We start from the raw sequence: 17,617 nt of genomic DNA on the forward strand, positions 1-17,617 counted from the left end.
TTTGAGTATCTAAACGTATTTTTAGAAAATGATATAGTACATAATATTGTTTATAAATTCATTCAGATGCGTTTAGACTGTATTAATGCTGCAGCTGGTGCAAGTGATACTGAGTTGAACTACTTTCTGTGGTTATACTGATTCCCTGGATAGTATCAGTACAACCTTACTATAGTTTAGTAGTAGTAACCTTGGGGCCGGACAATTTAACTACCTAAACATAGCCAGTGTTGAGGAGTGCTGCCACTAGTCTGCAAAAACTAAAGCCACCACTGCCATTAGTTGTAAAAAATAATCATACATTTTTTTATATGTTAGGTTACTATCCACCAAAACAGATGTCAACACAAATTAGAGCTATTTAATTGTTTAGACACACTTAAACTTGATGTAGGATATAAAATGACAGAACAATACATCTTTGTGATCCGCTAAACACGTCTTTGATTGTCAACTATTTTCTCCTGTTGAACATGCTTAAACAACAGGTTTAACTGTTAGGCCATTAAATCAAAGCATAAATGTGGACTCGTTCATTTCCCCTGAGCTGGGGTGCCACCGCCCGCCACGCCATCTCTGCCCTCACCCCCCTCCTGTAGCTCAGTAGTGGTACGCTCCGAGTTGGATGTGTTCAGCTCATTGACCGGCGAATAGTCCTCATCAGTACCACCAGAGCCCCCAGAGGTTTCAACAAACCGGCCCTTCATTGCCAAAACAAAGCGAGCCGCAACCTCTCCGTCCCGACATGAAACAGACTCTAAGCGAACTGATGAGGATGAGCAGGATATGCCGGATGGTTTTTGCCACTTGTTTGGGATCCTTTATTCTGGTCATCTTTTATTTCCAAAGTATGTTCCAACCAGGTAGGAGCTCCCTCTCTTCTCTTTCTCTCGCATGTGTTATACCTTTGTGTATGTTGACGCATGGCATCTCTTCTGGCTGTCTGCTGGTATGCTGACACATCGATTTGTTCGCGTTGTATAGCCTACAGTAGCGCAGCCGATGAAAAATTGCAAATTGAAGACGTAAATCAACTAGGAGTAGTACAGTATGAATTTTTTATGTGGTGCAGTTACAAGACTCTGGACTGGTTGTGTTGTTGCACTTTACTATATAGTGCGTTTTGATGTGGTTGGACGCCACCACTCGCTGTTCTCTTCTTCCTTCTCAGCTGACAAGTGGCACGAGTATAGCAGAATTGGGAAGGGGGGGCTTTTGTCTTCAAAAACGTGGCTTGGCGATTGAAAGCAGTGAACGGGCCGGCAGCTGGATTTTGCACAGCGTGGGCATTGACAGCCTGAAGCGATCCAAATTATATCCTCCTTGCGCATTTTATGATCTGTACAGAGAAGACTGAACTATGATAATGATTTTATCATTCTGGAACCCATATGTAAATATAAACCATCTCAAGGGAACATTTGGGACCAATGTCCTCTCTAATCTGAGCGTTTCGAGAGAGCGCCTTTAACAAATTACCAGACAATAAACGGAATATTCTTCAAATTAGCAGGGGTTCTGTGAGAGAATTTGCATCACATTGTGCTAATTAGGTAATCTGATTTGATGCTTTTTAAAAACCTCCGTTTCGTCAAATCCACGCCAATGGAGTGGTGAGATAACGTTCTGTTGTACAGCAGCGTCTATGTTGCACTAAAATTAAAGGATGTTGCGCTCGTACGCGCAGTGCACAAGCGCACAGATTGCTTTGGCTCGGTGCTGCTGACCCACTGTACAACAGGTTTGCTGGCTTTTACGAACTGAATTATTCAGAAGCAGAAATGATAATGACATGCAGCTGCTGGAAAAGTGTGCATGCAAAGCGCTTGGGCTGATTATTATTATTTTTTTTATTAATTACACTTTATGATAGGCTACTTCAGGTTCCACTAACCATCCAAAATTGATCGCTTTATCTGAGTGAAATCCCGTCGTTTTCACTCGTAGGTTGAAATGTTTTGTCAGTACATTTTATAACTTGTATAACTATACCAGAAAGTTAAAGGCTACTCTATCTGAGCAATGGAGCTGCTGAGATTAAAGGGAGGTGAAATATGAGGCTGCAGTTGGGTGAAGGGGCTAATTTAATCCACAGCGGCATGAAACTGAGCAGACGTGCTGTCACAGCTTTGATTCAGGAAGCATTCTATGTGAATACAGTGGCGCTGTGTGAGTCATCAGTGCTGATGTTGTCTCTGGCAGCGTCAACAGTTATTATTTCTAATCCCCAAAAGTAAAATCACCAGTTGGACTGCTTTTGAAGACCTCTACTCATTTAAAATTACTGTAACATGCTAAAGGTAATGATTTTTTTTTTATGATTGAGAACTTCCATTTTATATCATGGTGACATACGAACACAAACCTTACAACAAACAAAATATAATGACCAGTATTATATAATAGCACTTACTTATCTAGATTTGACCTGGAGTTGGTGTCACTTTGAACACTGGATAACTGGGATGTAGACATTTAGCCCCATTTTCCCACGTTCCATATGCTGAACCATATTTCTGTTCAGTTAACAACACTGTCTACAGTGTTCTGTTCACTGCTGCTTTTTTCTCAAAATTGGATGAGCTGCTTCTTTACACCTATAATAAGATTCAGCTCATTGAAACGTCCGTATAGATGTAACGGAGTAAATAGTTATTATTCCACTTGCTTTTATTATTGTAATATTGGAAGTTACTGCGTGTATTTATTGCGTATATTTACATGTGTGTGGTATGTTGGCTCTTGGGCGTCTCCTCCTTAATGCTGACGTAGTTACGTCATCAGTTGCACCTGATGGACGTCAGTATTGGGACGGATGCGCCCGAGGTAAGTCGGTTCCTTTTTTAGCAGTTTGTATGTGGGAGTTCTTTTTAAGTTCCTTCATTAAGCATTTCCATTCCTCTGCAGTATGTGTGAATTAACCGTGCCTGACCAGCATTCTCGGTTGGTGGAGGCGAAATCAAACCAGTCTCAATACCATTCCTAAAACGCAACGCAGGGTACCATCAGATAAAGAGAGAACTGACCCTGCCAGTACCAAGGACTGGCATGGTTACAGAGAGATACAATTGATTTCAAAATTACATTCTCCTGCACTTGGAACATTGAACAAAGTGAGATCTCTCCTCTGTTAAACATCATTAAATTGCCTTCCAGGAAGAGAATCGATTGTAAAAATTTAACCAAGACTCCATAGCATCGTTTTCAAGTTTCAAGTTATCAAGTTCGTTATCAGAGTTCTGCCAATCTTCACGAGACATTGCATCAGCATCTACCCAACACACACACGCACACACACACAGGCCATTTAGTGGTGGTGATGACAGGGTGCTTCACCCAGGATGCTCTGATTGAAGAGAAGATGTCTAAAGCAGAGTGTTTCTGCTGGAGTGTGGATACAAGTTTTAATGTTTCAGTGTTAATTTAGCTAATTATGTTAATTATTATTATATAGGTGAGATACTATTGAGAAGTCTGTGTTTAGTGTTGTTTACCTTCTTTAAAACACTTGTTCTTAAATCTATCTTTGTCTGTTTACCTTCTTTCTGAAATGTCTTAATCTTGTCCCTTGCCTCTAACTCCTCCTTCACTTTCTCTGTTCTTGCCCCCCCCCCCCCCCCCCCCCCCCGCAGCACACACAAGGCAGCACCATTGTTGTCCATCAGATAAAGTTCCAAACAGTGTCTCCTTGGTTCAGGCATGTTAAGTGTGCCTAGGAATCCCATCTGGCCTCCCAATGTAAACTCTTACCTTTCTCCCAGGACCTTCAGGATCATGACCTCTTTGAGAAGAGCCTGAAGTGGGATGGGTGGGAAGTAGGAAAGAATATATTGCATCGTAGCCATAACTAGTACAGTCGGAAATTTGAATGAACAAGGATTTGGTGTTCACCAAAGTCAGGCTCATGATTAAAAAGAAATTCCACTCCTAGTTTGCTTGAAAGTGACTTGAATTTTATCTTGATTCTTCATTAAGCAACTGTGCAAATGACCCAGGAATGCAAATGCGTGGCATTAGCTTACAGTTTTGTATTTAATCACTGTTTGAGAACACAGGATATTCGATTTTGTTTGAAGTGAATTATCTGGTTTATTGAAAATGGACAGAAAACTGCCAGTTCTCTTACTCAGAATCCTGTTACGCTTGTTCTTGTGTGTCAAAGGAGGATATGCATTTTTATCAAATATTGCCCTGTCTGTGCCCTGATACTGAAGTAATTAGATCATTTTGTGCTAATGTAAAGTAAAATTCTGCATTTTGTTCAACAGTCTTGTTTACCTTTTGTCATTTACCTTAAGAAACAAAGAAACAGTTTCACTGTTTTCTATATCATATGGTAACCAGCCCAAAATAACTTTTGTTTTTCTTTCTGAGATTTCAGATCCCTGTCTCTGACTTCTCTGCCTCTACCAGACATAACTGACATTGTTTTATATTTTTACCACTGAAACTGTTGAAAAAAATAGAAACTTAACTTAGAATAATCAACAGAGCAATCTGTAGCCTGGAACCTTACAGTGTGGAAAACATTGGGTTGGTAAAATAAACGTAGGTTTTTGTGTTGTGAGTATGAGAAATGCCTTTACCTGTTGATTTCATAGTTGCATAGTTGTTGTTTTCATACATTCACAACTACTTTGACATTTTGTGACAATAATTAGCTTTCTTATTTAGATATTGAAGTAGTTTTGATCTTTGTTGGAGAATGACATTATCTTGATGTCAAGTTAGTGTGACATCTGTCGGTGCAGAGAAGTGTGAAGCTTTATGAGAAGAGAATTGTTATTTGTGAGAACTCTGGTGATCCAGAGATTGCATCGTGTGTATTCTACTCCTACATGTCCTCCAGATGAAATGGTCATGTATGTAATTTTTTTTCATACCCTTCAGTACAACACGTAAAGGCATTGTGTTAAGTACTGCCCCTACAAGTAACAGAGGGGAAATGGGACTGGTAGTGGGAAGGGACAGCCACCTTAATGGCCACACTGTTTGACAGGTTGGAAAACACAGAAAACATCTAAAATGGGAGCATTTTATAAACTGTACCAGCAGTTTCAGAAAGAACACTGGGTTTTCTATTTTACAAAATTCTATAAAAGGAGAAGAGAGAAGTAAGGAGAAGAGAAAATAATTTCTGTCATTCATAGAGACAACTGGAATCCAAGCTTGTGAATATAGTTTTGCTGTGAATACTTTGTGTCTGGGATGTATGTCTGAGGAAATTTTCTGTTGTACAATATTATGATAAACCATGGAAGGTTTTGCATTTGATGGAAAAAACATCTGTAACATAGCCTCTTTTGGTATACAGTTTTGGATGAAGGTTAGATGTTAGCTAGCCATGACAACCATTGTGGAACAATAAGAGGTCTATTTTGCAAGTAAAATGTCTACAGAAAATTACTGAAAGTTTATAGTTTACTCCAAAGATGTTCAAATTAGGTTAATTGACTTTTTGATGAATGGTAAAATCACATTTGTAACCTGCCTTTGTAACCCTGATCCCCAGGTTAACAAGTCAAATGTTTTTTGCAATGATTTAAGATTATGGAGATGATGGAAAAAGCTTATAAGAAACCATGACAAAGTAGCAAAAAGTCAGTTCCTAAAATATTTTAATTATCTCACAAGTCACAATTGTGCTGCACAGTTGATTCTGTATGATAATTTATTTCATGCTTACAGTTTTCATTACTAAAGTTGGAAGAAAATAATACTTATTTTCTGCAAACCAGAATGTCGATTTGCACCTTAATTTTGCTGACAGACAAAAGCCCTTTTGTAACTGCAACCAGGCATCTAGGTTTTTATATGGTTTCAGGCTTTGTTTCGTGAATTATCCTGGCATGGAAATTAGTTACATATAGATATCAGGATAATCAGTTTCTGATCAGGTGTTAATGCCCATGGTCCGCAGCTTCTTTGGAAAGTGGCAAAAATCCCAGTCGAGACCAACAACCTAAAGATTATATTTATTTTAGATATAGCCAATCCCATCAGTTGTAGTGGAGGCCATATTGAATGTTTTATTAATCCATTAAGATATAGAGAGTAATAGCTTTTCTCCAAATAAACTTGCAAGGTTTTAAAAGGGATATTTTGTAGATTTCTGACATAGTGCACATATCTGCAGACACACAAACAGCTAGAACAGCTGATCAGTGAAATGTACCTGATTCATCCTGGATATTGATTGTCATGCCTGTTGTTAAATTTCTTCCTAAATGGCCAGCTTGTTTAATTTAGCTGCTGTGAGTGATATCACTGAGTAATGACCTGTGTGCATCTGTCCAACATCTTGTCTACCTGCATTCACTTTGAGCTTAAAGTTACTTCATGTCTGTGACAGCTCTTTTCTGCCTCATTAGTCTGAGTCTCTACTGGTCCTTTAAAGGTATTGTAGCTGCAGAAAATGGCAAGGCTAATAAGGGAGTTTGCTCTGCAGGCTGCCTGTTTTGTGTCTTTGTGAAGTGCCTCTGGGATATTTTTGAGCCTCTGTGTGTGTGAAAGCGAGGGAAAGAGAGAGAGAAAGAGAAACTGCTGTTGTATGCTTTTTTTTTTAGCCTGTGACTTCTAACCATATGCTGCACCCAGACCTTAAGGTTGCAACTCACATTTCCTGTCTTGCCACAAAGCCCTTATGCCCTCATTCGGTGATCATTTACACCTAAAGTCAGACTTAAGTGACCTCAACTAAGCCCATAAATATTTTTTCTCTTTGTTTGTGTCTGTGTGCCTATGTAAGTGAGGTATTTTTATATAATAACAACGGAAGTGAGGCACTTTATCCTTTTTTAAAGCAAGGCATGGGAACGTCTTGAAAAAGAATGAAATACTTCTGCCTGGAATTTCTACAGGAAACTTGAAATTCCTCACCTTCGTTGGTCTGTGGTGGCAGAGTCAGCTGTAGCTGACACAAAGAGAGGTTTTGATTTGCTAAGATCAGTTAACTCTAATGTGGGACCCTGTAATCTGAGAAATACACTTTAATTCTCAAACCACAAGCCTTGATGCCTTTCGTTCTATAAATCTTCTCAATCAGGAAGTTCATCTTCCCCAAATCAGTTTAATTCAACAAGCTTCCTCTCGTTCAGATGATGATATCCATATAGTGACGTCTTTAACGACTTGTTTCGTTTGGCTAATAAAGAAAATTCTAAACGTATTCAATTTCTAGTCATATAAAACCGAGACATTTTTTTGTATAATGTATGTGTGTTTGTCATCAATGTAAAATCTTGCTGTGTGAATCAAACTAGTAATTAGAGGGTATCTTGTTGTAAGGGTGGACATTTTCCAACATCCTCTGAGAAATCAGTTTGACATTTTTGAGAAGGGTTAGAACTGCTGTAATTCCAATCCAGAACTTTTTTTCCTGAATTATGATCAAGCCTTTCCTCAGAATACAGTCCATAATCTATAAACAATCTAAGAATGGGCATAATGGTTTGGCCCTAATACATCAGATAAGAAACTTAAGAGAATATAGACAATGCTTATTCAAATGTTTTTGCTCAGTTGAGTTAGATAATGCACAATTATTATTACCAATAATTATTTTGCTGCAACAATCACATTAATATTCAAAAGCATCAAACTTACTTAAAGGTAAGCACTGTCAAGACAGTTTTCACCAGTGCATTTTCCCCCCTCTAATCCAATTCCAAATTGGATTAAAAAGCATGAAGAGCTGCACCAGTCATGGATGTCTTTATAAATCTAACTGCAGTACCAGTTGTTGCTACAATAAATGTTGCTTTTTTTACTGTTGGTTTTGGTTTACTGTTGCCTCAGAGCTCTTCAGAGACCATGTCACATTAACACAGTGAGAGGAGATGACCCAAAGAGATCTAATTTGTATATTTGCACTCTGCTTGTTTGTGAGACTACACTCATGTGGATGTTTGTGCAATCCCTTCTCCCAGTGCTAGTCATTGTCTTTCATCCCAGATCAGTACCCAGCTCCTGTATGTGTCTGTATGTGTATTGTGAGAATGTTATCCGGATGTCCTGTTTGTGTAATCTTAGTGCTACTGCTGTTTTCCTGCCCTGCTCTGTTTCTAAATCCTGGATCAAACATCCCAACACATCAGGGGGGAGGGGTGGATTCCCTGCTGTCTCCTGCTGTGACTTTTAACATCCACATTCAGTAGCAGTACACATTAATTCTCATACATAAACCATTCAATTTCTTAGGAAATATATTTTAGAAAACAATACATGTAGAATCTACAGATGAAATCGCTTTGATTTTATGATACAAGAGTTTGTGTAGTCTGTTAAAGTGTAAAGGTTTTTTGTATTTCTCTGACTTTTGTAGAGATTCTGCATAATGGAATATGTTTTAATGAGGACATCACATAGAGGCTTAACTTTATGCAGCCCTTTGTATGTGAAAGTACAGTAGGGTAAACCTGCTATGCTATAACTATGGGTGAATAGCCACCAGTTTATTGTGAATACACTGACTTGTTGAAGGAGCAAATGTGTAGAGTCCCTGTTTCTGGAAATGGACATGGTTGCAACGCATCCTTCAACCAGGTGCTATTAGAAGAAAAGCTATTTGTATGTCTGTGGAGCCTTGTTTGTGTGTGAATCTGGAATGGAGTATAATGGAGCCTTTAGTGCTGTAACAGACTGCTTTCATTGCCTCATTTGACATTTTCAAATTCTACACACAACAGCTTTAAAATGTTTTAACTATTCTAGATGTAAACCCTTTCTTTAGAATTGAAATTCAAATGTTTGCAGTACAGAAAGGTGTTACCTGCTCGTCGATGCAACTGTCTCTGACAAACAACTGTGGTGCATTTTTTTCCCCGGTACTTTTGGGCCGCTTATCTATGGGTTGCCTGGCAACATCACCATGATGAAAGAAAAAGTCCTCTGAAACAAAAACAGTGGGGGAGACAAGAGAGGATAAGAAGAGATACAAATATTAGTGCCAAAAAGAAATGGGTTTCTGCTATAAGACAGCTTGACACACTCTTTGAGATGAGATAGCTCATTCATCCAGAGCTAAACCTAGAGCTTTTGTGTTAAAACGAAGCAGTGGAATGGCTCAGGCTCAGATCAGTGACCTATGTGCCATCAGGGCTTGTCCAAATTAAGGGAGACCCCTGGATAGGTCAGAACACACAGGAAAGATCTAATCTGGCTTGTGAACATGTCAGAAAAACATGGCTAGGTGGAGCAGTTTTCTGCTCTGGACTGTAGGATATCCAGAAGTGAAGTAATGGATGTATGTGTTAGTTTATATGACTTTGTTGTTTAAGTTAGCTTCAGGGTGTATAACTCTTTTTTATGGTTATGGGAAAGAATAATCGTGAATGTATCTTCATAATATCAATCTATAGCTGTTACACCTAAATTTGTGGAGTCAGCAGTCTGGAAGTTAAACTTCCCTGTATCAAATGGATTCATCAGGCTTTCACTTCTTCAAATCAGATCTGTTGGAAATATTAATGATGGCTCTAACGGGTATGAAAATCAGTTATCAGATTCAATACTTTATTATCATATGTATTTAAATGCTACCAGTGAAAGTCAAAGTCATCTATATTAATTATGACTGAGTTTCCTTTCAGTCGCTATTGCCACTGACTTTCTTAAACTTCTGTAACTGGTCAAACACAGCATCCTTAAAATGGCTTGTATTATCTTGCTTTATATTCTTTATATCTTTATGAGCTTAGTGCCCCATATTCTCTTCCTGAAGCTCCCAGTCACCAAGAGCAGGCCGACTGTGTCACTGCACTGTCTGGAGTTTTTTTTAAGGCAGCTGGAGACCTGAGGAGGAGGGCTCAATTGGTTGACTGAGTCGGTGACCATCTGCTTGAGCGTCTGGACTTCATTAGAGAGGCGATGAAAGAGCTGCCACAAAATAAGAGAACCCATACTTTTTTTTCGAACTTGATTGAGACTTACTGTGCCTTATGAAAGAGGCTAACAGAATCGGTGAAAGATGTTCTCTTTGCCTGGCATTGTGAGCACATTTCTACTTTTGTGAGTACCTTAGTGAGTAGAAATATATTAGTCACTCACACCAGCTCACATGGCTTTTTTTTACATTTACAGACACCATGACACATTTCCATTACTCAGAACAACAAACCATTGTGAGTTATTGTGGGGGAAAATAAAAGACGGATATCGTCTGACTGTTAGTGTAAAATCTGTGAAGCCCCTCCAGACCCATTTGTCTCCCCTTTTGCATCTCTGATATCTTCATCTCTGTGTCATAAGTTTGGCCTTCCTGCCTGAGGGGATCTGAAACACACACTCAATCATTCTCTTACAGCAGACATACCAGTATCCTTGCACACGGGATACTGGTAGAAGAACACTGCAGTCACCCTGCTTTACTTCCCCCTCTTTCTGGGGAACAGGAGTCTGCTGTGTCTGTGGTTCCCTTGATCTAAAGACAACTTGTATGAGTCTATGACTGTAACCAAATATGTTAGTGCCATAAAACTGCATGCAGGAAGTGCCTTCCCTCATGCTGAAACAGCAATGATGAAAGGAGCTGTGTGTTGTGGTGTACACATTTGTATTTAACAAATGATGGTCTTCCAGATGTTTGTGGATATTGCATTGTGGATCTGGTATTTCAGTTTCAATTTTATCAAAAAGGCAGACATCAAGAGAATTTGATGAAGGATTATATTACCAAGCCTCAACTCCTCTAAAATGTCACAATTGTTACCCTAATCTCTTATCTCTACGCCTTAGTTGTGCTCTATCTTAAACGAGTAATCTCTGGAACAAATCTGTCCATTGCAACTGAATGACTGCTTTTGTTCAACCTGACCTTTCTTCTCAGTATTTGAGAGGATCATTTCCTCCATCTCTCCATGAGTTGGAGGTAAGGGCATTAATGACAAGAAATTAGAGCATCACAAGAGTTGTCTCCACCTCAACATGAGGTGCTTGCCACACTTCATAAACTGTGTCTCAGGTTGATCTGTTTTTATTAATGGATGTTTTGAGAGGTAGCCATCCATCTTATGTTTAGTCACCCTGCCAAAGGCAAAGATTGGATTGTACCAAACAATTTTTATCTCCATTACAAGTGTGAATGTGGGACGGTTAAAACCCTGTGCTACACTAAAGTGAAACATGGCCAACATCTGTCAGACTTTTATGCTCCACTGTGACATCTGGAGTGTTTGTGGTTGTGTGTGGAGGGAAAAGGGTGTCTGCTACTAGCAGGAAAAGCGATGGTACCTATTGAAGAATTCAGTAAGAGTGCATGTAAGGACTTGAAAAAGCCAATAGGTTCAAAGGCAGCAATTGAGAATTTGGAGGATTTGGGTGATTCAAATTTTGTTGTGAGAATTAGTAAATTATACATTTTTGTATTTATGTCTCTGTGTGTTATTGTTAGATGAATGCTTGAATGTTCCTTTTCATCTCATAGTTCTCCACAGCATGACTAAATTGGACCAAAGTTAGAACCAAAAGCTGAGAGCAAATCAAGCCCTTTTCACTCAGTCTTTGTGATCAGTGGATTTGTTCATAGGTTGAGTTCAAGGTTTGTTAACTTGACACATTAACATGTTCCACTGACGAAACAGTGGGAAATGAGACTCTATTGGAAGGATGTCATGCTAGTTAACCCATAAGTAGCTACATTTCTAAATTCTGGCAGTAATTTAAAAAAAAAAAAGTGTCTCAAGTGACTGTACACATGAATAGAAACAATTTTATTGTTGTTTCTGTCTGGAAATGTAACAACATCCAACCTAATTAGCTTTTTTGAATGAGAAATACCATTCTTTTTATGAAGAAACTTATTTCTTATTTGGGTCGCTTTTTGGAAATAGCAACGAAATGGTGCATAGCATAGCCTAGTCCTTATCATATTCTTAATTTTCAGTGACACAGATGCTGTTTACTTCTCAAGGCAGATATCATTAAAAAAAAAAACACTTTAAAACACCCCTGTTTAGTCATACAGACTGTTGGCATCATTTGAACATAAATTATATCTTATCACTGTTATCTGGCTTTGCTACTGCAGCCTGACTACTTCCCCTTCCATTATTTTTAATCATATTAAATTATTTGTAAATGTGAGTGAGCATTAAGTGGTACATTTAACTATCTGCCATTTGGTTAAGGAATGTTTTCAAGATTATTGATCACTGTTCCCTGGCTATCACTGACTTTTAAATCAAAGCTCGAATCTGTGGCACTGGTATCAAGCCATTCAAAATACTTACTCACAGTGAGTCACTCATATTTGAGACACATCAAAACTTATATATTTTGGCTTGAGATTTTTTTGGTTTAGCATTTAACAAAATGCTGTAAAGATGTAAACTAATATAATTTTTTTTTTTTTAAAACATCCAGCAAATGCAATGTTTCTTCTGACTTGAGCTCGTTGTAAGGGATTATTTAGCTTTATGAAAAATGAAACTGTATTTGCAAAATCTTTATTTTCAGTTTAGTAATTACTTTCTTTATTTACATCTATAGTAGAAATACAGTATATTAACTACATGTAGCACAGTGATGATTAGAACTTAATTAATGTTCAATTAATTTGTTAATCAAAATAAGTGACATCTTTAGTAAAAGCAATAGCACCTGTAAGTCTCTCCAATATAAAAGAAAGTACCCAAAATTACCAAAATCTTTGCCACAGACAGCTGTTATATAATTCTCCCATTAATTTGACCAGAATACTCTAATCTTAATTAGGTGGGGTGAGAAAGTTGAGGGCCTGCTGTTTCATTAATCCTGATATGATCATTGAAAACATCTTGACCTTAATAAGATGTATAAAGTTGGTGTTGAGGAGGCTTGTCTGATAATCTTGTACGGGCTGGATGCTAGCTTCTTCTTAATTGCATGGAATGGCCCCCCATGGTCATTAAGCACAGCTCCTCCTGCTCTTCTGCAGGCCAATGACAGCAGTTGGCAGATATATGTGATCGGAATGCTACTGCCGATAAGAATTAATTTGGTTTTTAGGTGTTATCCTTTAGTAGTAAGTTGTCACATTGTGGGCACATTTGGACATTAAAAACCTGGAAGGGATTGAGGGAGTGGGTGCTCAAGATGTCTCAGTAGGCATTAACCCACATGTGACAGTATCTCGACAATAAACATGCAAAACACACACAAATGTCTGCCAGTGTGTGTGTTGTTTGTAAGTCTACCTTGAATCCTTATCTTTAGGAATGTCAATGCATTGATTTAAGAATTAAGTAAAGTTAACTGGATGCACATAGGCACTCTTTGAAAGTTATTGCACAATAGTGCATGGTGCTCGTGTGTATTAATGTGAGAAAATAAAGAGGGTGTTTAATGTGTTTCATTAAACAGTTAGAGGAAGAACATTCCAAATTTGCCACCATCCACTGGGACACTTTACAGAACAACTGGGACAACAATTTTCCACTCCTCCCTCACCTACTTTAATTCTTCCTCTGTCTACGTTCTGTGTTTTGGCTCATTCTGCTTGCTAAAAGGAACTATCCACCTTCCCTACAAGACTGCTAATAGTCATCAGTCTTTTGTATGCTGGGCATTGTTGGAAGGATTTTATGTTAGAATGGTATAAAGGTGCAAGATCCTTTTTTTTTTCATTAGTTTGTACCTCTATATCTTGATCTACAGTGATATGGTCTGTTAGGTTGTCCTATATGGTGCATCATTTAGCCAAAAGTAGTGTTATATAATGTGTTCTGGAGACAGTAGCCTAAAAGATCTCATTGAGGTGTAGTCAGGAATATCGTGAGTTTACATTACAAATTAGTAACGGGATTTTTTTGTCATGATCCAAATTTGTAAAGTTTATTAGAGAGGGAAACCAAAAGATGTTGGTCATAAAGAAATAATGAAAGACTAGCATTTTCCAAGTCAGGATTTCTCAGTTACCGCAACACCGTTTTGAGCTCTCTTTTGCGAGTTCTCTTAGACCTAATTAGGCCCCTTTCAGAAGGATACTGCTTTCCATTTATCTGACAGTGACCAAATGTGTCAGCTTCATGTCTGACTCACTACCCTGGGGCTTTTATTGTAATATATCAAAATGTCAATCTTTCTATGTTGGACTTGGCAACATTTATAAACAGTCTTAACACTAGACAGGCACATTAACAGTGTAGTCACGGCTCTCAATTTGAGTTATGATCAGCTTTTCAGAGGAAAATATATTGATTGTATTAAAACAAATAACATCAATGTCCAATCCTTCCTTCCAATTGTTTCTGTTGTGGAGAGCAAAAGTGCTTTCAGTCAAAATTGCTGACTTCTAAATCTGTGACGATTAATGCACTGTACTATCTGGTTAATTGTGCTACTATACACTATTTTCACATCATTTATTCTTCTTTCTTTTTTCTTTTTTTTATCCAAGCACTCCCCTTTTCTACCGCAGTCCCTTTATGCATCTTTCTTTTCCGTCATCTGTCCATCTGGCATTTGAGGAGTTTCTCCAGCCTTGGTTATTTTGCCAGCATGGCTGGTTTGGCCCGTGGACTGGGTGGATTCTGCTACCGGCCTCTTTGCCTCAAATTTCATAGTGCACTATACAGGGCAGAGCCTTCTAAGCTGGCCACTCTGATGGAGTCTCAAAGACTCCTCTCATGTTCCTATAAAGAGGTCAAGGAGGACATGTTGGCAGTGCCTGGCAAACAAAACTCTCTTCATTGCTGACTCGGCAAACACACACACACACACACACACACAAGCCCACAAACCACTCTGCAAACTTGAAGATGGAGTTGTTAAGTTGACAAGCCAATCTTGCTGCACAGATTAGTTTATTCTCTCAAAAAGTATAGATATCCTCTTAGCAGCAAACTTTGTGAGTATAATTATGTCAATGTCAGTGTGTCTTTTAGATTATTATTGACTGTGAATTGTTGACTTTTAGTTGGAGGTGATAGAAAGTGTCCACCATTTAGGAATCATTTTCAATATGGGGAGAATTGATCCTTTGAGAGGCATGTAATATTTTTTTATATTTCATGAGAACAAGCAAATAACTGTGTGAAAAGGTAGGCACTGAAGAATGTTTTTGAATAATGTCTTAGATGTAACAAACAGAAAAATCCATCCTCAGATGAATGATGATATCCACAACAAATGGGAATCTAAAAAGATGGGCTCAGGTGGAGAAGCGATTGTCCGTTGGATTGTTGCCGGTTTAATTTCAACATGTCAAAGTGTCTGCTAGACACATTTCCACCTCCATATGATCATTGCTGTACGAGTATACGATAGAGAAAAAGCGCTGCATGCATATAATAAAAATGTAAGAATGTATGAAGGAGTGAATGAGAAACACATTTTAAACATCTTTTAATGTGCTCACATCTTACGTAATGGTTGGATCTGAGAAATCTGGAATCGTTACACTAAATCTAATAGAAAAGCCTTCTCAGCATTTTTGCTTGCTTTATATATGTGGACCAAGCTTTGTTTAGCTCAGAGTTGGTCACTAGAGAACATTCATTTTAGTGATGCTTATTGCTCAAAAAAGGCAAGAGTATGACAGAGAAATTAAAAGATGGATCAATTTAATGTTACTAACTGTACACATCCACAATAGCTGGAGTGAGCAGTGAGTGAGCAGAGTGAGCAGAAAGCAGCAGTAGAAATGACACTCTCACCAGCACAGTCATGCTCACTAGCACAGTAGCAGCAAATGCACTGCTCTGTCGGTAGTTATTACACTTACCAACTTCCCTGCCCTAACTTGCTCCAAGTCTCTAATATAACAAAAGACACAAAGAAAGTAAAATAAAAGCGCAAAAACCTTCAAGAGGGCACTAGGCTGGGCACAAGTGTCAACCACATAAAATGAGTTGGTGGAAGGATGAATAACACGTTTTCCCACTATTGCTTTCCAGAGTGACCAAGATGTTTCTTAAAGTCCAGTTTTAAACAGATTTTATGGATGAAATGTCTTTGTTGTACAAGAAATAGACGGATGGACTCACCTACCAACCAAAGCTGAATTTTTAAAACGTGCTATTTTTCAACACCCCACCATACCCCCACCAAAGTAAATATACACAGTCTTTCTTGATTACACACTCAAGTTCAATATCCTAACTTAACCACGTACCACTGTGAATTTAGTGTCTGGCATGGCCTGACCAGACACCACCAGCCCATGCCAGACATTAAAATCACAGTGGCAATGCCAGGAAAACATTATGTCTGAATATGGCAAGCACATCAGAAAAAGAAGGAAAAGAGGCGGTATAGAGGCAGAATAAAAGAGAAAGGGTTGGTGGGAACAGGAATTAATGACAACTGTGGAGAGAAGGGAGACCACACAATGGTGTGAAGAATGTGGTGTCCAGCAGATAAAGACGGTAGATGTTATGAAAAAAATGAGCCTGTAAGAAATGGACAGTAGTAAAGTAGAGCAGGCAGTTATTCTGATCCTTTAAACTTGAGTTCTTTAAAGCTTTATTAAATTAATTTATATAGAAAATCAGAAAATTTTTAAGTAAACTTGAAAAGGCTTGCTCAGATAAAAAAAAGTATTGATGAAGATGTAAGCTAAATCTTGGTATCAGCTGCCAAAAAAATTAACGTTTCTAAATACACTTACTGACATTGAATCACTATCAGATGTTGTTTGTTATTGTATGTTGTTTATTATTGTAGTTTCAAGTATTATCTTCTTACTATGTCTGTAAATTAAGTTTTAGAAATAGGCAGTTAGCTTAAAGAGACAGCAAGAGTAGAAGCAGAGGGACATGGATATCTTGGTTGTCCTAAATTATTAAAAATTTGCCTGACAACATCTAAGATTCTCTAGTAGGCTATGTTTTATAGTCTTATCTGAACTAGTTTATCTGATTGTATTCTTTTTAAAGCAAAGAGTACACAATTTTAAGATATTTTTTTAAAAGACAACCAGAACAAGGGCACGTGCTTCCAACAAGAATTTTTGTCTTGCTCAAACTTTGGTTTCTTTGGATTGTTTTATATTAACTAGCATTCAAAGCTGCAGCTTGTCTTTGACAACATATATTTTGCGTACACTCATCTAAAATGTAGAAGATGCACTATGCAAAAGCTGTTAGAGGCTGACAAATGTCTCTGTCATCTCTTCACTCTAATTATGCAAATGAATGGCCCAAAAATTATATGGCTGTTATTCCATATGACAGAGTTACACATAGCAACTAAAAACCAAGGAAGAGTTGTTTGTGACTGTTGTTTACAGTACTTGAGAGTCAAAGCCTGACACCAGCCAAACCACATCCAGGGAAGCACAGCAGAGCGTCATAAAACCTGAGGGTTAATAACAGCTGTCTCCTGCCCCTCTGATCTCTGCTGTAGTCTGCTCACACTTTGTTTTACTCTGTAAATCTCTTCTCTTATCCACTCTTCTCTTCATTTTGTAATATTTCCCCCCATGTACTCATATCCTTTGTCATCTCTTGGTCATTGATATGAATTTGACATGCGATACATTTATATATTAATATCAATGCTGCATGCTGGGAAAGCATGCTCTATGAACTCTTTATATAGTGAATGCATAAAGAAAACAAAGAATTCCTATAACTAAATACCATTTGGCTTCTCAGGTTAAAAACGACTCAGCAGCAACCACTCATACTGACATAGAAGC

General features: G+C 38.1%; 1 protein-coding gene across 2 annotated transcripts in view; it reads left to right on the forward strand.

Moving 5' to 3' along the window:
* Window positions 1-657: 657 nt before the first annotated feature.
* Window positions 658-17,617, forward strand: part of chst11 (carbohydrate (chondroitin 4) sulfotransferase 11) — a 72,687-nt gene continuing 55,727 nt past the window's right edge. Inside the window, exon 1 of one of the 2 annotated variants that reach the window (XM_072377860.1) lies at window positions 658-863. In XM_072377860.1, the coding sequence (XP_072233961.1) occupies window positions 746-863 (118 nt within the window). In that variant the 5' untranslated portion in view covers window positions 658-745. The remainder of the gene's footprint in view (window positions 864-17,617) is intronic. The other variant, XM_072377861.1, reaches the window with a different exon arrangement.

Source organism: Leuresthes tenuis, unplaced genomic scaffold (genome assembly GCF_036924035.1).
Source record: "Leuresthes tenuis unplaced genomic scaffold, fLeuTen1.0.hap1 SCAF_23, whole genome shotgun sequence".
Classification (NCBI taxonomy): domain Eukaryota; kingdom Metazoa; phylum Chordata; class Actinopteri; order Atheriniformes; family Atherinopsidae; genus Leuresthes; species Leuresthes tenuis.